This window comes from Corvus kubaryi, unplaced genomic scaffold (assembly GCF_017639235.1).
Source record: "Corvus kubaryi isolate FWS band 111438036 unplaced genomic scaffold, C.kubaryi_AGA036_p1.0 37300, whole genome shotgun sequence".
NCBI lineage: Eukaryota > Metazoa > Chordata > Aves > Passeriformes > Corvidae > Corvus > Corvus kubaryi.
Genome location: NW_024581093.1, coordinates 3313080 through 3330278, shown reverse-complemented (window position 1 = coordinate 3330278; position 17199 = coordinate 3313080). Strand labels below are relative to the sequence as shown.

Genomic DNA, 17199 nt, shown 5'->3' with positions numbered 1-17199 from the left:
TCAGCAATGTGAAGGTTTTGTACAGCTCTGTGCATGCCATGGGACTTGGCTTCCTGCAGCCCTGGGACGCTCCACTGTTCCTGTAGCTGATAATAAATGGGGGCAGAGAAGCCTGTGCTGTTTTATGAGTCCCAGTAGTGAATATCAGCTGGAAAAAAAGCACAACAAAACCCCCATCCTGCTGACCAGAAAGCAAGCGAGGGAGAGAGAGAAACAGAATAAACTCATGAAGAATCAAATCCAGAATCTGGGCCATCAAATCCCACTTATTACCACATCTTTTCACATGGCAAAATCCCCTAGAAGTGTATGTGTGAAGGACACTGTTGTAAGGAAAAGCTTGGGAACAGTTTGCTACGTGGACAAGCCTGTTCTTGTACTCTTCTGCATAACACACATGCCAAGTAGCAAGGGATGCCGTGGTGGTAATTTACTGTTAAAGGAATGGCAAAGGTCTTCATAATTTTTAGAGTGCTCGGTTTCTTGCAGTTTCAGGTGTTCTGTTTCTCAGTAACACGCAGATTCCTATTTAGTCTTCTCCTTGCCTGGGTACAAATTATTGCAGGGGCTGTAACGCTGGTGTGAAGCAAGTGTTCAGTTTCCTATTTTTGTGAGCAGAAAGAAAAATCTGCCTTTAAAACATTCACTGCTTTTTAATAATAAACTTGTATTCCTACTCATTGACTAAGAAATGAAGTACTTGGGGTGCAGAGCAAATACTTTTTCAGCAGAGGTGTAAACTTACTCATACTCATGTTGACCAAAGCTTTGCATATGCAGGCATTTAATCTCTTGCAGTTTTTCTCCTGTGAGCAGTCTTTTTAAAGCAGGTGAGTTTAATCCTTTGAGTAAAGTTTGTAGTACAGCTGATCCCAGGTGGCTTTTCCTCTCTGACTGAACCTTTACACCCCAAAAATGAGAATATAAAATCCTTCAGAACACAGTTCCAGGATCAGTTAATCTTAAAAAAAATACTGCCAACAGTAGGTGTTCTTACAGTAGATAGTCTTCTTCCTCATTGGAATAATAAATAAATAAGAAAAACCTTCCCTGTGCGGTCAGAATGCCCAGTGAAAGCCTGGTTTAAAGTCTTTACTGTCTCGTTTCTCTTTTTTATTGTACCCTAGAGCTGAACAAATATAGTAAAGTATGCCTTTAGCTGGAGTAAAAAACTGTAGGTGTCAGTTCCCAGGAAGTGATGATTTCAGTGCAGAAAGCCTGGGTTCCATCAATGCACCTCAGATAAAACTGTCTATGTGCAGCCCCATAAATGAATTTTAGTTCCCTCAACTGCTTTACACTTTGGTGCTTGTTGCTTAAACTTCAGAAATATTACCCATAATAACCCAAATGCTCGAGTAAGTCAGTGCCTGCAGAGTTGGCTGGGCAGCTGAGCATGCACAAGAGCCTGGTGGCTCTTCTGTCATCCTGGCATGCTATGAACTCACTGTTCTTTTGTTAAGAAAGAAATGCTCCCTGTAGTCCCTTTTCAGTGTAAGCCTGAAAATGAGGAGGGAGGACCAAGAGATGCTGTGCAAGAGTGAGATCTTTGTTTTCCTTTGCAAAAGATCCAGCATTTCCTGCATATTGCTGTGGTTTTTCTGGAGTCAGGTGGCCAGAAGGGTGCCCTGGGAAGATTAGTCCCTGCTGCCTGGGAGAGGTGGGGAGGGCTGGTGGCAGACAGCTCCCTCAGGACAAGGGTGGTTGGGGTAAAGCGTTCAGTTTGTGCTGAACACGGTGCAAAGAGTGCTGGTGAAATGGCCACTGATTTTCCAAGCTTCTCTTACCACTGAGTCCTGATCATTAGAAGTGTGGGGATTTCCTAAAGGTTTGTTTTTCTAAATTCTGTTCACTTTGTCATCTTTGTCTTGAAGTGGTCTTGAATAACAGCCTGAGCTCTGCGTGTTTAGAGTCGTTCAGACTCCTAACCCAGACTCAGATGCCAGTTTGCTTGATCACTTCTCTACAGTAACTAATTCTATTTGTAGACAGTGCTTGGTCCCACACTTGGAACCCAGTCACTTTGCTAATTTTACTTTTAAAATGCTCTTTGTATATTGCTGCCATAGAGTTACACAAGTCTTTCCTTTGCCAGTTTTGGTTTTGTGTCTTGCAGCATTCTTCATTTCTTTTCTCCCCCAATATTTGCAGTCCACTTGTGCCTCCTCCTCTGCATGATGCTGTTGTCCTCACTAATACTTAGGGCTGCAGTCACTTGCACAATCTATCCACACAAAATATTCTCTTAATTATTTGCAGTGGGTCTTACAAGCTGTACTACTGACATCATTGAAGTAGGAGAATAATTAACAGTTCTCAGTTTAGGGCTTCAGCATTGGCTCTTGCTTTCAACTTGAGTGTCAGACCAGGGACTGAATCAGGCTGACATTTTGCCTCTTTGAGTGAAGTACTTCCTTTTCCTTTTGATTTTATTGATTTAAATAGCAGTATCTTATTTTGCATAGGTCCTATAAACTCAGTCTTCCTGAATTTTTAAGGGTGTAGTGGATGTGTACATTGCAATATTATTGGTGCAATTGCTTAGTATATATCAAGCCTACAAAAACTTCCAGTTTCACTTATTCTTTAAAGGGCTTTGATGCTAGCATTTGGAAAGGAAGGGTTTTGTTCTCCTATATGAACTAGTTTTCTCCTTAAAAAAAAAGAAAAAAGGTTCAGTTTGAAATTAAAATTTTCAAAGAAGTCTGGTGAGGTTTTAGAGCATTCTGTCTGGGCAAAGGTAAGAAATATCTAAGTATATTTACTTCATGTCTTTTTAATTATATTAAAAATATTCTTCTGCCTTTTGGTGGCAAATTGTTTTTGACCTTTTCATTGTATTAAAATACAGTATAAAGTATATTGAATTGAAATTCAATTCTATAACATATAGGTAAGAAGTCTGTCTTGTGTTATAATGTACACATATACATAAAATACGGTGTAAATAACAGACAATCATTAAATACTGGCTGACCAAAATATCCTGAAAATCTGCACTCCAAACGTTTTTAAAATTTTTCACTGCATGCAAAGAAAAGAAAATAGAAAAGGAAGTTTTTTGTTTCCATTTGTAGCAATTTCATATTCTGATATGTCAGCATTCTTCTTGAAATGGAAAGTTTTGGGTAAATTCTGTGGTCAGCCAAGATTATTTATAATGTATTTATTCCTGCTTTATTGCCTTGACATCTAGTGGAGGAGCAATTGATTCTCATTAAGATATAAATAAATAATATGTAATTCATATATAAAAGGATATTATTCCATTTAATTGAGAGTAATCAGTCCAAGTCTATGTCACTGAGCCATCAGTAGCTGACCTTGAGATTAAACACGTTTTTGGTAATCATGTAGCGTTTTAATTCTGGTATTCCTGCCATTATCAGTGAACTGCACCAGTGTTGGGAGATGAAATATGTGTGGTGTGGATTTTGAATACTTGCCTGAAAAGATGTTGGGGAGTGAAACTTGATAAGTGATGCTCTAATTTTCAAGAAGTATGTGCTTTTTGACTGGCAGAGAACCTCACCTTTTTTTTTTTGAACATGGACTTAGAGGCTATCCTGTAATTTTCACTGTTTTTGTAAAACATTTTGAATTGTGAGTAAAAATTGCCCATTGGCAGCGTTGAGGTGGAGCTGGAAAAGCCAAAGGGCATCTCTACCCACTCAAATGTTTCAGACTTATGTCACCTTGTTAAGGCATGCGTATTTACGTCACTGTACATGCTTTTATATTTTTTGATACCAAGCCTTTTGACCTTTGGGAGTGTTGAACTATTCCTTCATTGGCTACGACCTGGCTTCACACTGGGAATTTCTGGCAGCTGAGCTTAATGCAGACAGAAATGGGTGATGGCTGGGAGTGATTATTGCAACATTTATGCCGTTGCTGCAAACAGTCTGTACATGTATCTGCACGTCTGTGTGTGCTGTGCTTCTCACTGTTTTAATATGACTGAAAGAGCTAAGACATTATTTGAATTGCTTTGGGGCCAGCTGAGGAGCAGGGCAAGAAGAGAAACCAGAGTATGGAAAAAACCCACCCCTCCTAGTAAAATGTCAGCCCATGTTCCTACTCTGCTTCTAGTGATTAATGGCAGAGGCAAATGCCCTACAGACATTAAAGATCTGACCCACACCTGATTGAAATCAGGGAGGATTTTTCACAGTCTTTGGGTTGGACACCATTTCATAGGAACTTAATATTTTGTAAGGTTTTAGTTCAGTATTTTATTATGCAGCAAGGTCTTTGTGTCACTGCTTTCTGTGAAAACAAACTGGTTATAATATACAGTGCCTGAGTGACCTGAAACACTGGTAGAATCTAATAAGTCTGTAACTTTTCTGTATTGCAGGCTGCAAACAGTTACCTGAGGGATCAGTGGTTCCATTCTTTGCAGTGGAAGGTAAGTTCTGCACTTGATTTTCTTCCTTCTCTGCCTCCAAGAGTACCTTTTAGAATTCCCTGTTTGTTCATTGTAAAAGCCCTGAATGGCTAAAGTCTTTTCTTGCAGAAACCCTGTATCAGAGCATGTCTGCAGTTTTAACTTGTCTGTGTCATGAACGAAGTGGACAAATTAACTTGTTACACAGCCCAGCTTTATCAACATGTGACTGGCTTCAAAAAGTAGATAGGCAGTAAATACACGTTTAAACAGAATAGAGATTGGATGGTTTTAGTTGTACTGTGAAGTGTAATATGCTACAATGAGTACACCTCATCATATCCTCTGGACTTTTGGGATATTTTGAGGTTTTTTGTTTGTTTTTTATTTTCCTGAGAAGCTAGGGAGAAAGAGTGTCTTTTAGAGTTGTTTACTGTATATGTAGCATCAGTCTGTTATGCATCAGTCTATGTTTATGCTTTAGGATGATTTGGAATTAAAGGCAGTTTCCATTTCAGAGACCTCAAGCCCTTTCTCATTTTCAGTGGGAGCAATGGACTGATTGCCCTAAGTAGGGAAAGTGGATCACAGTGACAACATTGTCTCTCAAAAGCAGCACATTCCTCATTGAAAACCATAGCTGCTGACCTTTGGATGGAATCTGTATGCATCTTTGATGCAGTTGGAAACAAGTTTTGGCCAGATGCTGAATGTGGTTGTCCTTCCTTGCCTTGCAGTGGGAAACACAAGCAGTAGCTTTTCAGCTCAGGACTTGTCTTCAGCAGGGTTTCAGTGAAGTCAGCCAAGTTGGCTGTGCAGCTTATCGAGATTTCAGCCTGCTGACAGCAACCACATGGAAAAATATACGGAAGTCCCTCCCACCAAACTGGTTTGTTGTAGGTGTATTTGATAGTTGCAAAACAGTTGTGTGGCAAAACTACAGTATTGGTGTGCATTGTGTAGCCATCAGCCTGGTGCAATCGTATTCTGAGTGGTTCCAGGTCTGTATCAGCAAAAGCCAAGTGTTGAGATCTCCTTTTCCAGACCTCTGGCATATTCTCCAGCCTGTTACCCTGATTGCCCAACTGAGAGTGGAACAGCAGTGCTGATAGCAGAAGGCCGGGTGTTGGTGTAGCACTTTATTTTGGCCTCTTGACAGTATCATTAACACAATGCCCAGCCAGCCTTGCTTTTTTTTGCAACTCCTGAGGATAACAAAGCACTTAAAGCATGCAGGGGCAGTATCTCCATGTGGCCATTATTTTCTCTCCTGCTTTGGCAGGCAGGGATGATCAGACAAAGCATGGATAGAAATGATGATGGAATTTCTTTTTCTCCTTCACCCCCAGCCAGGATGGTTGTGATACCAGCGTGCTGGTGGCTCATGCCCACTTTGTTCCTGCAGTGAGGGGAGAATTGGGGTTGGAGGTGCAATTGTGAAAAAAAAAAAACAAGTAAGATGTGGTGAAGGTGCAACATGGCCCTACCATTCTTAAAAAAAAAAAAAAAAAAAGGGAGAAAGAAATAAAGCAAGCCAGCCAGGCTAGACAGAGTGACCTGGCTTGCTTACATGCCTTTCAGTCATGGAGAGGGAGCTTTGCTCTGTGGGAGTTGTTTTTAAAGGAGTATTTCTTAAACTTTCCAGTGCTTCTGACCCAAGCCTCTCATTTTGGGAAACTCTGAGTAATTTAACTTGGTGCAAAGTAGAATTTATTTTTGCTTCCCTGCTTCCCTTCCCCACCCCCATTAAATTTGTTTCTGAAAAACAAGTGAAACATTATCTTGATTTGAAAGCCCTTCCCTTTACCAAGAATAGCAAATAGTGTTTTCCCATAAGAACAGTGACAGGGTTTAGTCACTGCCCAGGTACTTGGCACTAAGAAATTCCTCTTTACTAAAATGGAGGTAATTTAGGTGGTTTTTGTTGCTTAATAGTTCAGAGGAAGTGCACCTGGTAACTTCCTGCTCTTTGGCAGGTTTAAGTGAGATCCCAACGGGATGAAGAAGCAGGACAAGCTGCCAGTGTAGAAGGGGAGTGGGGGAGTGCAGTTGTGTGTCTACCTTAGTGAAGTTTATCACTTTACTGGCACTGTGGCCTATGACTTTAAGAGCCAGGTGCCAAGGTTCGTCTCACTCCATAATTTGTAAGGTTTGATGATTAAGCAGGTAGTGAGGGAACCCACAAAAAGCAGGAAAGCTATTCTTCTGGAATGGGGCATTTACACAAAGCACCAGCTGGCAGAGACATCGCTGCAGCTGTATTATAATTGGGTGGTTGTGCTGATGAATGATATATTTGTCCAGTGGTCTTACAAATAATGGGTCAAAACATTTCTGTGGGATGTAGAACACAGATGCAAACCGGTGCAGATAGCTGTAGCAGTTGTTCAGGGGAAAACATTCAACAGAGATGATCTTGCTATTGTTCGTACTTGTGTGGTGGGAGCATTTAGGGAGCCCAGCTGAACCCAGAGCCCCAGTGTACTTGGCATTAGATTTAAGTGGAGCAGGAGACCTTTACTTCCCCTGCCCTGCCCAAACAAGGCTGGAGGAATCCATTGTACAGATGGCAAACTGATACTCTGAGAATTTCCAGCAGTGGGGATTGCCCCCTCTTAAATTACAATTGTGAGAGCAGATTCATATTGTGTCAGTGTCCTTCTGACTCCTTTTCCTGTGCTTGAAGCCTTGGGAGTCAGATGCTGCATGTACTCTGAGCTACGTGAGAAATGGGCAAGAACAGTGAATAGTTGTGTTTCAAATACTTGGGGAAGCTCTTTAGGTTCTGGCACATACTTTGGTTTTGTAGGAAGGTGCTAAGGTCTGTGAGAGAGCTTTGATGTGGTGCAGTTCTAAGGTTTAACATGCTGTGGGAATTCAATTTGCCAACTGGCACCCTGGAAATTATTTTTTTTCTAGAGACAAACATGGAAATAAAAATCAAGAATAATTTCTTCCTGCGACCCAGAGAATAATAAAAGAGACAGTACAGATTAACAGAAATAAAAGAGAACCAAACACATAATTATCCATGTTTTAGATCCAGCTCCAAGAGGTTTTATGTGTCATCCAGCTAACTAGCTGTCAAGATGCTTACACAGCTTTTTAGTTGTCTTTTTCCTTGAATACTGTGTTCAATGAAGTCAGCAGGGGTGTAGGGATAGAGTGAGTGTTCCTTATGTCGTCATCTTACCTCTGGGTTTTCCATTCCAAACCCTCCCACTAAGGGTTACTCATAATTCCTAATTTAATCTGAATATCAATGAGTATCACAACTCCTAAAGGATTTTTGGCCACCTCAGCCTATTTTTAGAAATCCTGATTTCCTTTGGGTTGTAGCTAAGCCAAACTATCTTTGTTGAGAGAATAAACAGAACATGTTAACAACTCTCCAGCTCCTCAAACACAAATCATTAATCCATTGTGTAAGGAAAGTTCTTTTCTGCCAAGGAGGCTGGATTGAAACCATGATACATAATCTTTGGTATGTGGAAGCTGGTAAGTCATAGCCGTGTATTAATAAAGATAACAACACTTTCTGTGGATATCCAAAAGAGAGTAACTCATGCAGTTCTTTGCCCTCTCTGGATCCAGGGCAGATACAGCGGTACCCAACTTCTGTAGGGGATGGATACAGCTAAACTTGGCTTTGAGGGATAGTGGGACTAGTAATTTTGGGACACACACAAATAAGCAAATACACACCCTTGGTATTTTCCCAGCCAGCATCCATCTACTTTGTTACTTGTTTGTGTTGCTCTCTTTGGGCTAAAGACTTTCTGTGCATTTGTAGTGCTGAGCACAGGGAGGTACCATCCTCTGTAGAAAATGTGTAGCCCCATTACACCTCATGCTAAAAGTATTAATCATGAAAAGATACACTTGACTAATTTAGTACCGTGTTGCACTTGAGTTAGAAAGACATCAGTGAGGGTTTTTCCCAAGGATCCTTAGTTCTTCTCTTGCGGTGCAGAGCACAGGTATAGAATTACATTAGTTAGTGGGAATTCACCTAAGGTCATGCAGGGCATGTTGCATTTTTTATGGTGCTTGATAGTAAGCCCTGAACACTGCCCTCATTGTGGGGCGAGTTGCTCGTGTTTTCTGGTCAGCTGGGTGATGCAGCAGTGAAACATGTCAGTTGACAGCCTTTGGGGGAATGTCCTGAATTGACACAATACAGAAAGAACAGACCCAGGTCTGCAGGAGAGCATGAAGCATGACTCAAACTGAGCTTTGTGTGTCTCTGACCTGGATCTTTTTCTAGAAAGGCTTGCCTGTACCTTGTCTTTCCCACTGATGCTTTTAACCAGTGCCCGTGTGTCCCCTAATGAGTACTGCTGCTTGGTTAGGGAGTTTACACATCTCTTAGCAGGGACAGTGCAAATGTGTTAATTGTAGGATTGTTTAGGTTGGAAGGGACCTTTGAACATCATCTGGTCCTCTCCCCACCCACGCCATGCTTGTCCTTGCACAATGCAGGGTTTACACTGAGGTGGTAGGAGGTTTCTGAGAGCCTATGAAGCCCCAAACCAGGCACAGCACTGGCACATGAACTCAGCAGTGCTGAGCTGAGGGGAGCAGCCCCCTCCCCATCCTGCTGTTCGTGCTTGTGCAGCCCAGCATACATGCACACCCCTGACTCGCAGTCTACAGTCACATTACCATTTGTTTTAAAATTCATTTGCAACCCAGACCCCATGTTTTGAATCCCATGAATTAGGAAACTGGAACAATGTTGTCATTTGGGATTTGCAAACATTTTGCATTGAATACTAAAACAAGCGATGTTGGCCTTCATTCAAAAACTTTAATTTTGGATTAATACTTCCCTGGTTCTCACAGGGATTGCTCTATCTGTGTCTTCAGGAAACAGATACTTCCATGCACATGCAGCCCTATTACTTGCAAAGGGATTGACTGTAAAATAAAGTCATACTTGACCTGAATGATAAATGCTCTCTGGTCTTTATTGTGACCAGGTTATGAATTTCTCGTTCATTAATATTGAATATTTTTTATGCAATAGCCATGAGTACATATCTGTTTTTATATTTAATGGTGAATGTTCAGATTGAGTTACTCTTCTTTGAAATTTAAAAGTGCAAATTATTAAGTTAAGAGCAACTGTTCTCAAAAGTGTGGTAAAGCCTTCCTTGTGTAAAGCACCTTTACGGCTTTGTCACCATGGTAATGATTAAAAATAGTGTTGATACAGGAGTGGGGGTTATATAGAATTTAAATGATGGCATTAAAGAAATTTACAACCTTAAATCTGGGTTAAATCATGCCTTAAAATGGTGAGATCTGGAAAAAAATCACGTTGGATATAGTTAAAAGGGCCAGTGTGTTTAGTTACCTAATTTATGATCTGGGAGAGGAAGGTTTGGTACTGTGACAATTCAATAGCCCTGTGCTCTGCTGCATAGTGAAAATACTATTTGAAGAGCTCAGCAGTTCTTTGGAGTGGTAGTTCTGGACTTCAGACCTCTCCTTGATGGTTACACAGCACACAAAACTTTAACTGTCTTGGCTGTTTCTTTGCTTTCTTTAGCTGAAACACTGAGGCATTTTCACAGAATACGGAAGTTTTAATTTTCTTTTACTTTGAGGTAAAATAATAAATAATTATCATGCAATTAGGCCAACAATGGCTTTTTTTTTTTCCTTTTTCTTTTTGTGTCTATGTGCAAGTCAATAATATAATGATGGGAACCAAAGCTGTGGAATTAAGTTTTGCCTTTCAAAGCCTCAGGGCTTTGGAAGCATTTTGGGCTTCGATGACACACTGGTTTTGGATGAGCAGGTTTATTGCTTGGACAGATAAAAGGCAGCCCACAAGTTTTTGGCTGGTGGTTGTACTCTTCCTCTGAAATGCTTGGGTACCAGTTATGGGAGACCATGAACAAGTTTTTGGGATATCCTGCCTTTCCTCTGCATCATTATGCTGTTCTAGGCCAGACTTTGTAGGGATTAGATCTGGCCTCCAAGGGGTGTGTAAATGGATCTGTGTTGCCAAGAAGTGAGACTGGTACTGGGCTTTCTGGTGAACATAGTGAGACCGTTTTTCAGTTTTTGATGACTCTTCTCTTGGTGAAGTTGATGTTTGCTGGAATGGTTTGTTTTTCTTTTCTATATGAAAGGTAACATGAAATGCAGCTGTGTGTGCCTGCTGTTCATCTGGTGATTGAAAAAACCACCCTGTCTGTAATCTGAACAACCTTATTGCAAATTCAGTAGCAGCATAATGGAAATCTTGTCATACTTACAGCCTTTTATTTCCATAACATTTATTTTTTGCAGTTACGTTGGGGGGTGTCTTTTTTGTCTTTATTTTTACTTTCTTTTTGGCTTGAGACATCTTCATGAGCACATGAAGTCTGTTGCCTCTCTCATTTTCCAGCACAAGTTTGACAGTCTCAGGCCATCTGTTATCAGAAGTCACTTGAAAATTCTTGGCCTTGTTTTCTGTTTCTGGGATCTCGTTTTGCTAGAGGTAGCTGTGCTGCCACGGCAGAAAGGCACAGATCTCACTTGGGAGGTGGAAATGAATAGATGAAAAACAGACGAGATGTTGACAGAAAGTTTTTTCTTCTATTCATTTTATGAAACACTGGTAGTGTTTTAAGAACTGGAACAGGTGGAATGGTTAGATTTTTTTTTTAAGCTTTCACTGCCTTTGCATTGGGAAAATACCTCACTCTTTCTGGGGGGCCACTGGAGCAGGTTCCTCCTATAAGGTACATCTGCAGCAGTGGCAGCTGATCACAGTCTGTGCTCTGTGTTGGCTTCACATGAATCACTTCAAATCTGGGAGCAGCATATCCATGTCAGCACAGCACTTTGTCCAGCCCAAGGAGGCTCTCGGCAACACGCTGGGATGCCAGCCTGGATCTGAGCTGCTGCTCTGAGCCGCCCTACCCTCATCCAGCCATAGGCACACATGCTTTGTGCACTCATAACTGCCTCCTGCGTTGCCAAAACAGCCTTTTTTAAGGAGGCAGAACTCAAGCCAGTTAATGGCCAAGTGGTGAAATTTGAGTAGAAACTAGATAGTTATTTTCTATCTTGCTTTAGCTAAGTCAGGACCAGCTCTAAATTTTCCCCTCTAGACTTGGATGCTATCCTATTCAAACTAATATTAGGTCTGAAGATGGAGGGGTGTCAAAAACAGCTGAATAAACAGGTCAGCTTGTTATCGTGTGCTTAGGTCTCGGCTCTGAAGAGGAGCAGATACAATTGCTGGAGTATGTTGTTTCTCAGGAATGCTGAGCTGCTGGCCAGGAGGGATCCTCGGGTTTTGTGCCGGTGAATTGCTCCTCCACGTTATTCCAGCACTGGCGTTATGACTAATTCTTTGCAATTCAGGATTTCGAGGTCATGGTGACCAAGAATTTCACCAAACTACAACTTCTCATCTATAGCTGTCATAGTATAGGGCTGCACAAAAATTATTCTCTTGTTCAGGTTCCTAGCTGCAGAGAAAATCTGTTTTTAGGAGATCTCTTATGGAGACAGGACAAGACTGATAGTCTTTCCCAGGAGTGTAATTATCCTCCTTGCATGATGCACTGGGTGTGAAAACCTGACTCTGGGAGATGACACGTGCTAAGTGCCTTGTTAAGCTGCTGCCATGGGGCCCAATTCTGCATTCAGGATGTTATGGGAACTCTTGCTGTCAGAAGACCTCCATGACCCTGAAGGAGCAAAGGGGATCTAGGTGTTGTTCTAAATTTCTCTTTCATTTCTTGCACGGTTTTGTCCTTACATTTATTTCTTCCAATACAATTGGTATGTGGAGTGCATCATAGTATACATAATGTATTAAGAGATTATAAAACTGCTGCTAATATCCACAGAAAATTGTAAAACAGTATATTGCACGTGTCACAGCCTGTATCATCTGCTCTAGCTCTTGCTGTAAGCCTTATGTTCATCTTGTGTGTCACAGCTCCTTGTCTTTTTTTCCTAGAACACTGATGGTTTTAAAATTAGGAAAAAGAGTATCCAAAAGCAAGTGTGTCCTTCATTCCCCTCTCTTCATTCAGAAGCCATTGCATTGCAGCTATTTCCCATAGCTTGGTCTCTGGTGCTCTTTACTGTCTTATTTAAGATGGGAATATTGGATTAGGCTGCGTGACCAGAGGGAAGATCCATCAAGGATGGCAGGGATGTTGTGAGTGATTCTGAACATGAGGTGGGCAGTGGTTCTGGGAGCACCCCAATGATCTCTGGTTCTCTGTGAGGATGTGAGTCTTGGGATCAGAAAGCTGAAAACTGCGAGTCTTCATTCAGTCTTGCACATCACACAGCACTTGTACAAAGGAGAAGGAAAACAAGGAAATTGCAGGGATTCAGTGGCATTTTGGTAGACTGAAGAGTTGCAGGAGGTTTGGGGGTTTGTGCTGATGTGGCACAATAAGATGCAATACAAAAACATGGAAAAAAGTGATGGGAATGTTTTAGATGCAAATGCTGCTCTGAAATTGGGCATCTGCCTGCGAGAAACTGGAAAATTCAGTGCTCCAAAGCCCAGTGATCTGAAGATAGAAATACCCTGCTTTTCTGAAGTCCCTTTTAAGATGCTTGCAAGCATCACATCAGCATCCAGTCCGTGCTCTCCCGAAGGCTCTGCAGCAGCTTTCTGACACAAACATGTTCCTCAAGCCGTGCACATCTCTCTTGCTGACGACATTGATGATGCAGGTGCACAAGAGAGAAGCCAATTTCAGAGCCATTTATGGTGTTGAGGAGCTAGAAAATCAGCAAAATAATACATTTGCCAAGGAGGAGAAAGTGAAACAGGTGGGTAAACGTCCATTTGGAAGGTTTTGCTGACTGGTGAGAGGGGAGAAGAGCAGGAAAAGCTGAGGGTGTCCACTGCCAGCAATAGAGAGTAATAAGGAAAAGGGATGACGTGGCTTTTTAATCCATTTTGCATATCTGGGAAGAAATAATTGCTTTGTGTGCTACTTGGTGCTACTTCAGCTTACTGGAATTACCCAGAAAATAAAAGGGGGATAGATTATCTTTCTGAGGTTATCTTTTGTTAGCAGTTACTACAATGTGTAGCAATAGTAGCTGCTTAATCCCCGCTGGAGGTGGTTTCTCAGGTGGTGAGTTCTTCCGATCAGGGTTCTCACATGCCTGAAATTACTGGCATTTGTTGTGCAGCCTTGCAGATGAGGCCACGTCCTGTTTTCCCGGTGATGACCAACTCTCTCGTGCCTAAATGGAATCTGAAGGGTGCAGTGCCAGAGCGGGGGGGCTCTGCACAGCAGGTATGCCTGGCTGTGCTCCATGGTGGCCTTGTGCACAGCTTTTGCTTTGCCAGACCCGGTCAAAGTGCAGCGACGATAAGATTGTGCGTGCTCCTTTTTTTTCCTACACAATATCTCTTCTCTGCAGTGGCAAAGTCATTTATTCCCACCGCAGGCTGTGAGCTGGTGGATGCCAGGGTTCCACAGACACAGCCGTCATGTGTGGAACATAAAAGGCATGAAGTTAAAAGGAATTAGGAGCCTGCATCAGTTCAGCTGGGTGTCAGAGGCATTTTATAATGCAGTCAGTAATGGTAGGTCTTTGCACAGAGGAGCACACAGCAAGGACCACACCTAGGTGGCACTTAATGTCACAGTGCCTTGTGTCATCTGTGCTCTGTTTGCTGCCTGTCAAAATCCACAGTCACACAGTGTCTTCTGTGCTTTGGTTATTTAATACTACCTTTTGCCCCTGTGCACTCAGTGCAGTTAGTATGCTGAAGGCTTCAGAAAGTGTGGAGTGTGTATGGTAAACGTGTTCCTGCTTTTTTGTCTAGTAGTCTGCTCTTTTTTTTTTTTTTTTTTTTTTTCTTTTTTGAACATGATTTTTCTGACTCTGGGTCATGCTGCAAATACAAAAGCAGGTCAGACTCTCACCCCTCTGGAAGCTGTGGGGTTTGCCAGAACACTGAGATCCTGATATACAGACAGTGGCTGTGTGGGGCGTTTGCTGCTCTGGAGAAAAGGGCCAAATATGCTGCAGCAGGGAGCAGTGAGGTGTCCTGCAAGAGGAGGAGGAGGCAGTTGTGTCTAAACATGCTTAAAACCTTCCTTCTGCTAGTGAGTCAGAGGCTGTTCAAGTCCTGTAGCTTGAGCAGGGTGTCTGGCTCCTGCCCTGTTGGGCGAGGCCAGCAACCTCTCTGTAAAGGTTTTTCTCACTCATTCCGCAGAAGAGATTTAAGCACCTCAGGAGGGTTTGTAAACTTCCCCCTCACCAGCCTGCAGTTAGGGCAGACCTCTCCTATATGTCTGGGACAACTGTGTTGATCAACTGTTCTGAAGTTTTTTCTCCTGCCCAAGATCAGGAGGAAAAGGTGTTGTGTGACTTTTGCATAATAAAAAAAAAAAAACAACCAAACCGAAACACCAAAATGCTCACGGGCAATATATTTTAGAATATTTCTTCATTTGGGAAGATGTCACATGGAATTTTCAACCCAAGATACCATGGCTTTGTCTCTACCAATGCTTTTTGCGAGCAGGGAGTGGCTTGTGCTTCTGCTGGAGACATATCTGCAGTCATAGTGAAATTCCGCATAGCCAAAGCAACATTAAAAACAAACCCCAACTTGGCTCCGGTACGGAAAACACAGAACAGCAGTTGCTGTGTGCAGGATGAAAGCTGATGTTTTGCCAACCTGAAGTGTAAAGCTGGTGCTGGAACTGGGGCCTGAAGAAATGGGAGTGTTTGCCAAAAGGAAATGGAAGCAGGGATGGAGGGTTTCGGGGAATGCACCAGTGCCGGCCATGCCAAAAAATGTCTCCCCTGTGGACAGGTCTGATTACAAGAGTAACCGCATTAGCCCAGGCAAAGTGCAGCTGGAGCCACAGTTGGCCTTCTGCGTTTTCTAGCTGGGTTTACAGCATCTCAAATGCAGGACTGAGGTAGAGCTGGGTTTGGCTCGACCAGCTGTGTTCCTGCATCTTAGAGACCCAAGGGCTGTGCAGGGATTTGAGAGGAAGAGAAGGCACCAGCAGAAACAAGCCCGGTTTCTCTGCTTTGTAGTGGGGAGGTCTGCCAAGGATGACCTCTTCCGTCCCTGCTTAGGGGGACTGGAAGGAAGCCACAATTTTTGAGTTGCTTTCAGCTTTTGGAGTCACACACGCTGTATTTGCATGCAGGTTTGTCTTCAGTGGAGCTCATGAATTTCGTGGCTTTAGTTTTCTTTCTTTCCCTTGGGTAGAATATCCTTCCCATTCCATCCTCTCATCTCCTGTTGTTACTGAAGGATATCTTTGCAGTAGTGTTGAACACATCAGAGAGCAGAAGCCCAGAAGGATGGGCAGTCAGGTGACAGCTGTGTGCAAAGGAGGTAGAGATAGATGTGTGTGTGTGTGTATATATATATATGTAGATAAGACATATAATATGCTTCAGGAGCAAGTTCTTCAGTGCATTAGTGTCGCAGCTGCCCAGTGTCGTGCTGGGAGGTGACTGGGGAGTCTGGCCTGTGACCTCCCCCTTGTCCCATGTCCATTTTGCACTTCTCTTGGCTCAAGCAGAAATGCGTTTCGTCTCTCTTTCATCCTGTCAAAATTGTGTTTATTTCAACATTCTTTCCCTTTGCAGTGGTACTGTTCCAGTGGTACCTGAGCAAAGGACAAACTCTGTGCCTGCGGGAAGTGTCTGTGTGGTTGTTCCAGCTCATGCATCAGTAACAGCTGAACCCACGTCACCGCTTGCTGAACCCATTGAACTCCGTCAGCTCTGGGACAGCGCTGACCTGAGCCTTGGGAGGTTCTTGCCTGGGTTAGTGAGATCTGGAGCAAGGTGGCAGACACTGGTGAAAGAAAACAGGGGAATCAGGGTAGACTGAAAAAGATGGTGGCCAGAGATGTTGAGATGGGGAAGCATAGCAACAGGGTATCAGCAGCATTCGACTGGCTGCGGGCACAGTGCCTGCCAGTGGTGCTGGATCCTTGGGGTGCCAGGATCCAGCAATTGCCTTGGAGGCCTGAGGGTCAGAACACCTCAGTTCTGCTCTGTTCCTGGCTTGCCATATGACTTCAAGGAAATCACCTTGGTTTTCTTGCTCTTTCTCTCCTTCTTGCTTTTAATCATCTTAACTGTGAGCTGCTTGGGGCAGAGAATGTCACTGGGTGTATTTATTCAGGACATAGATTCACAGGTGCCAGTCTCAATGTAATAAATAACGGTGATTTTACCACGATCTTTTTTATATGAGTTGGCAAAAAATGAAGTGTTATTTAGACCTTAATTGAGTGAGAATCAGAAGTGCTTATCCTACAATATTTCCCTCCATTTCTCTGGCCTGTGGCAAGGAATTTGTAGGAAAGTGAGCCTTGACCAAGGCAATTGCATTCACAGAAGCAGCTGTAGCAGAGAAGTTGATGCACTTCAGCATTTTGCACTGGGTAAAATGAAATATGAAAAAAATGCTGTGACCTGAAAACATGGTAGAGTGCAAAAGTTTGCTGCTGCTGTTTTGCATCTATTTTAGAGAGCAGCACATTTGTCTTTCTGTACAGAACTTCCAGAAGGTCATGAAGAGTTTGATTACTGCAGCATGAGCAGTTTGAAGTCCCTGATTTAGAAAAGTTTCCATAAACTCATCCCAGCCCCAGCCCTTTGCCTGGATTGGGACTTTTTATAGACTTAGTCTTTTCAGGTAAATAGCTTTTTTTTTTTTTTTTTTTTTTTTTTTTTTTTATTGTTTGTTGTTGTTGGTGTGAAAAAAGTTAAATATTTTTGAGAAGGCAATTGTGGTGATTTAAGCTCACATACTGAAAATAAGGGTAAAATATTTT

The 17199-nt window shown here is 42.5% G+C and overlaps 1 protein-coding gene across 1 annotated transcript in view; it reads left to right on the top strand.

Annotated features, from left to right (window-relative positions):
- Positions 1-17199, top strand: part of LOC121664110 (c-Maf inducing protein) — a 131120-nt gene that overhangs the window by 73650 nt on the left and 40271 nt on the right. Inside the window, exon 3 of the mRNA XM_042027133.1 lies at positions 4361-4411. Coding sequence (XP_041883067.1) covers positions 4361-4411 — 51 coding nt within the window. The remainder of the gene's footprint in view (positions 1-4360; positions 4412-17199) is intronic.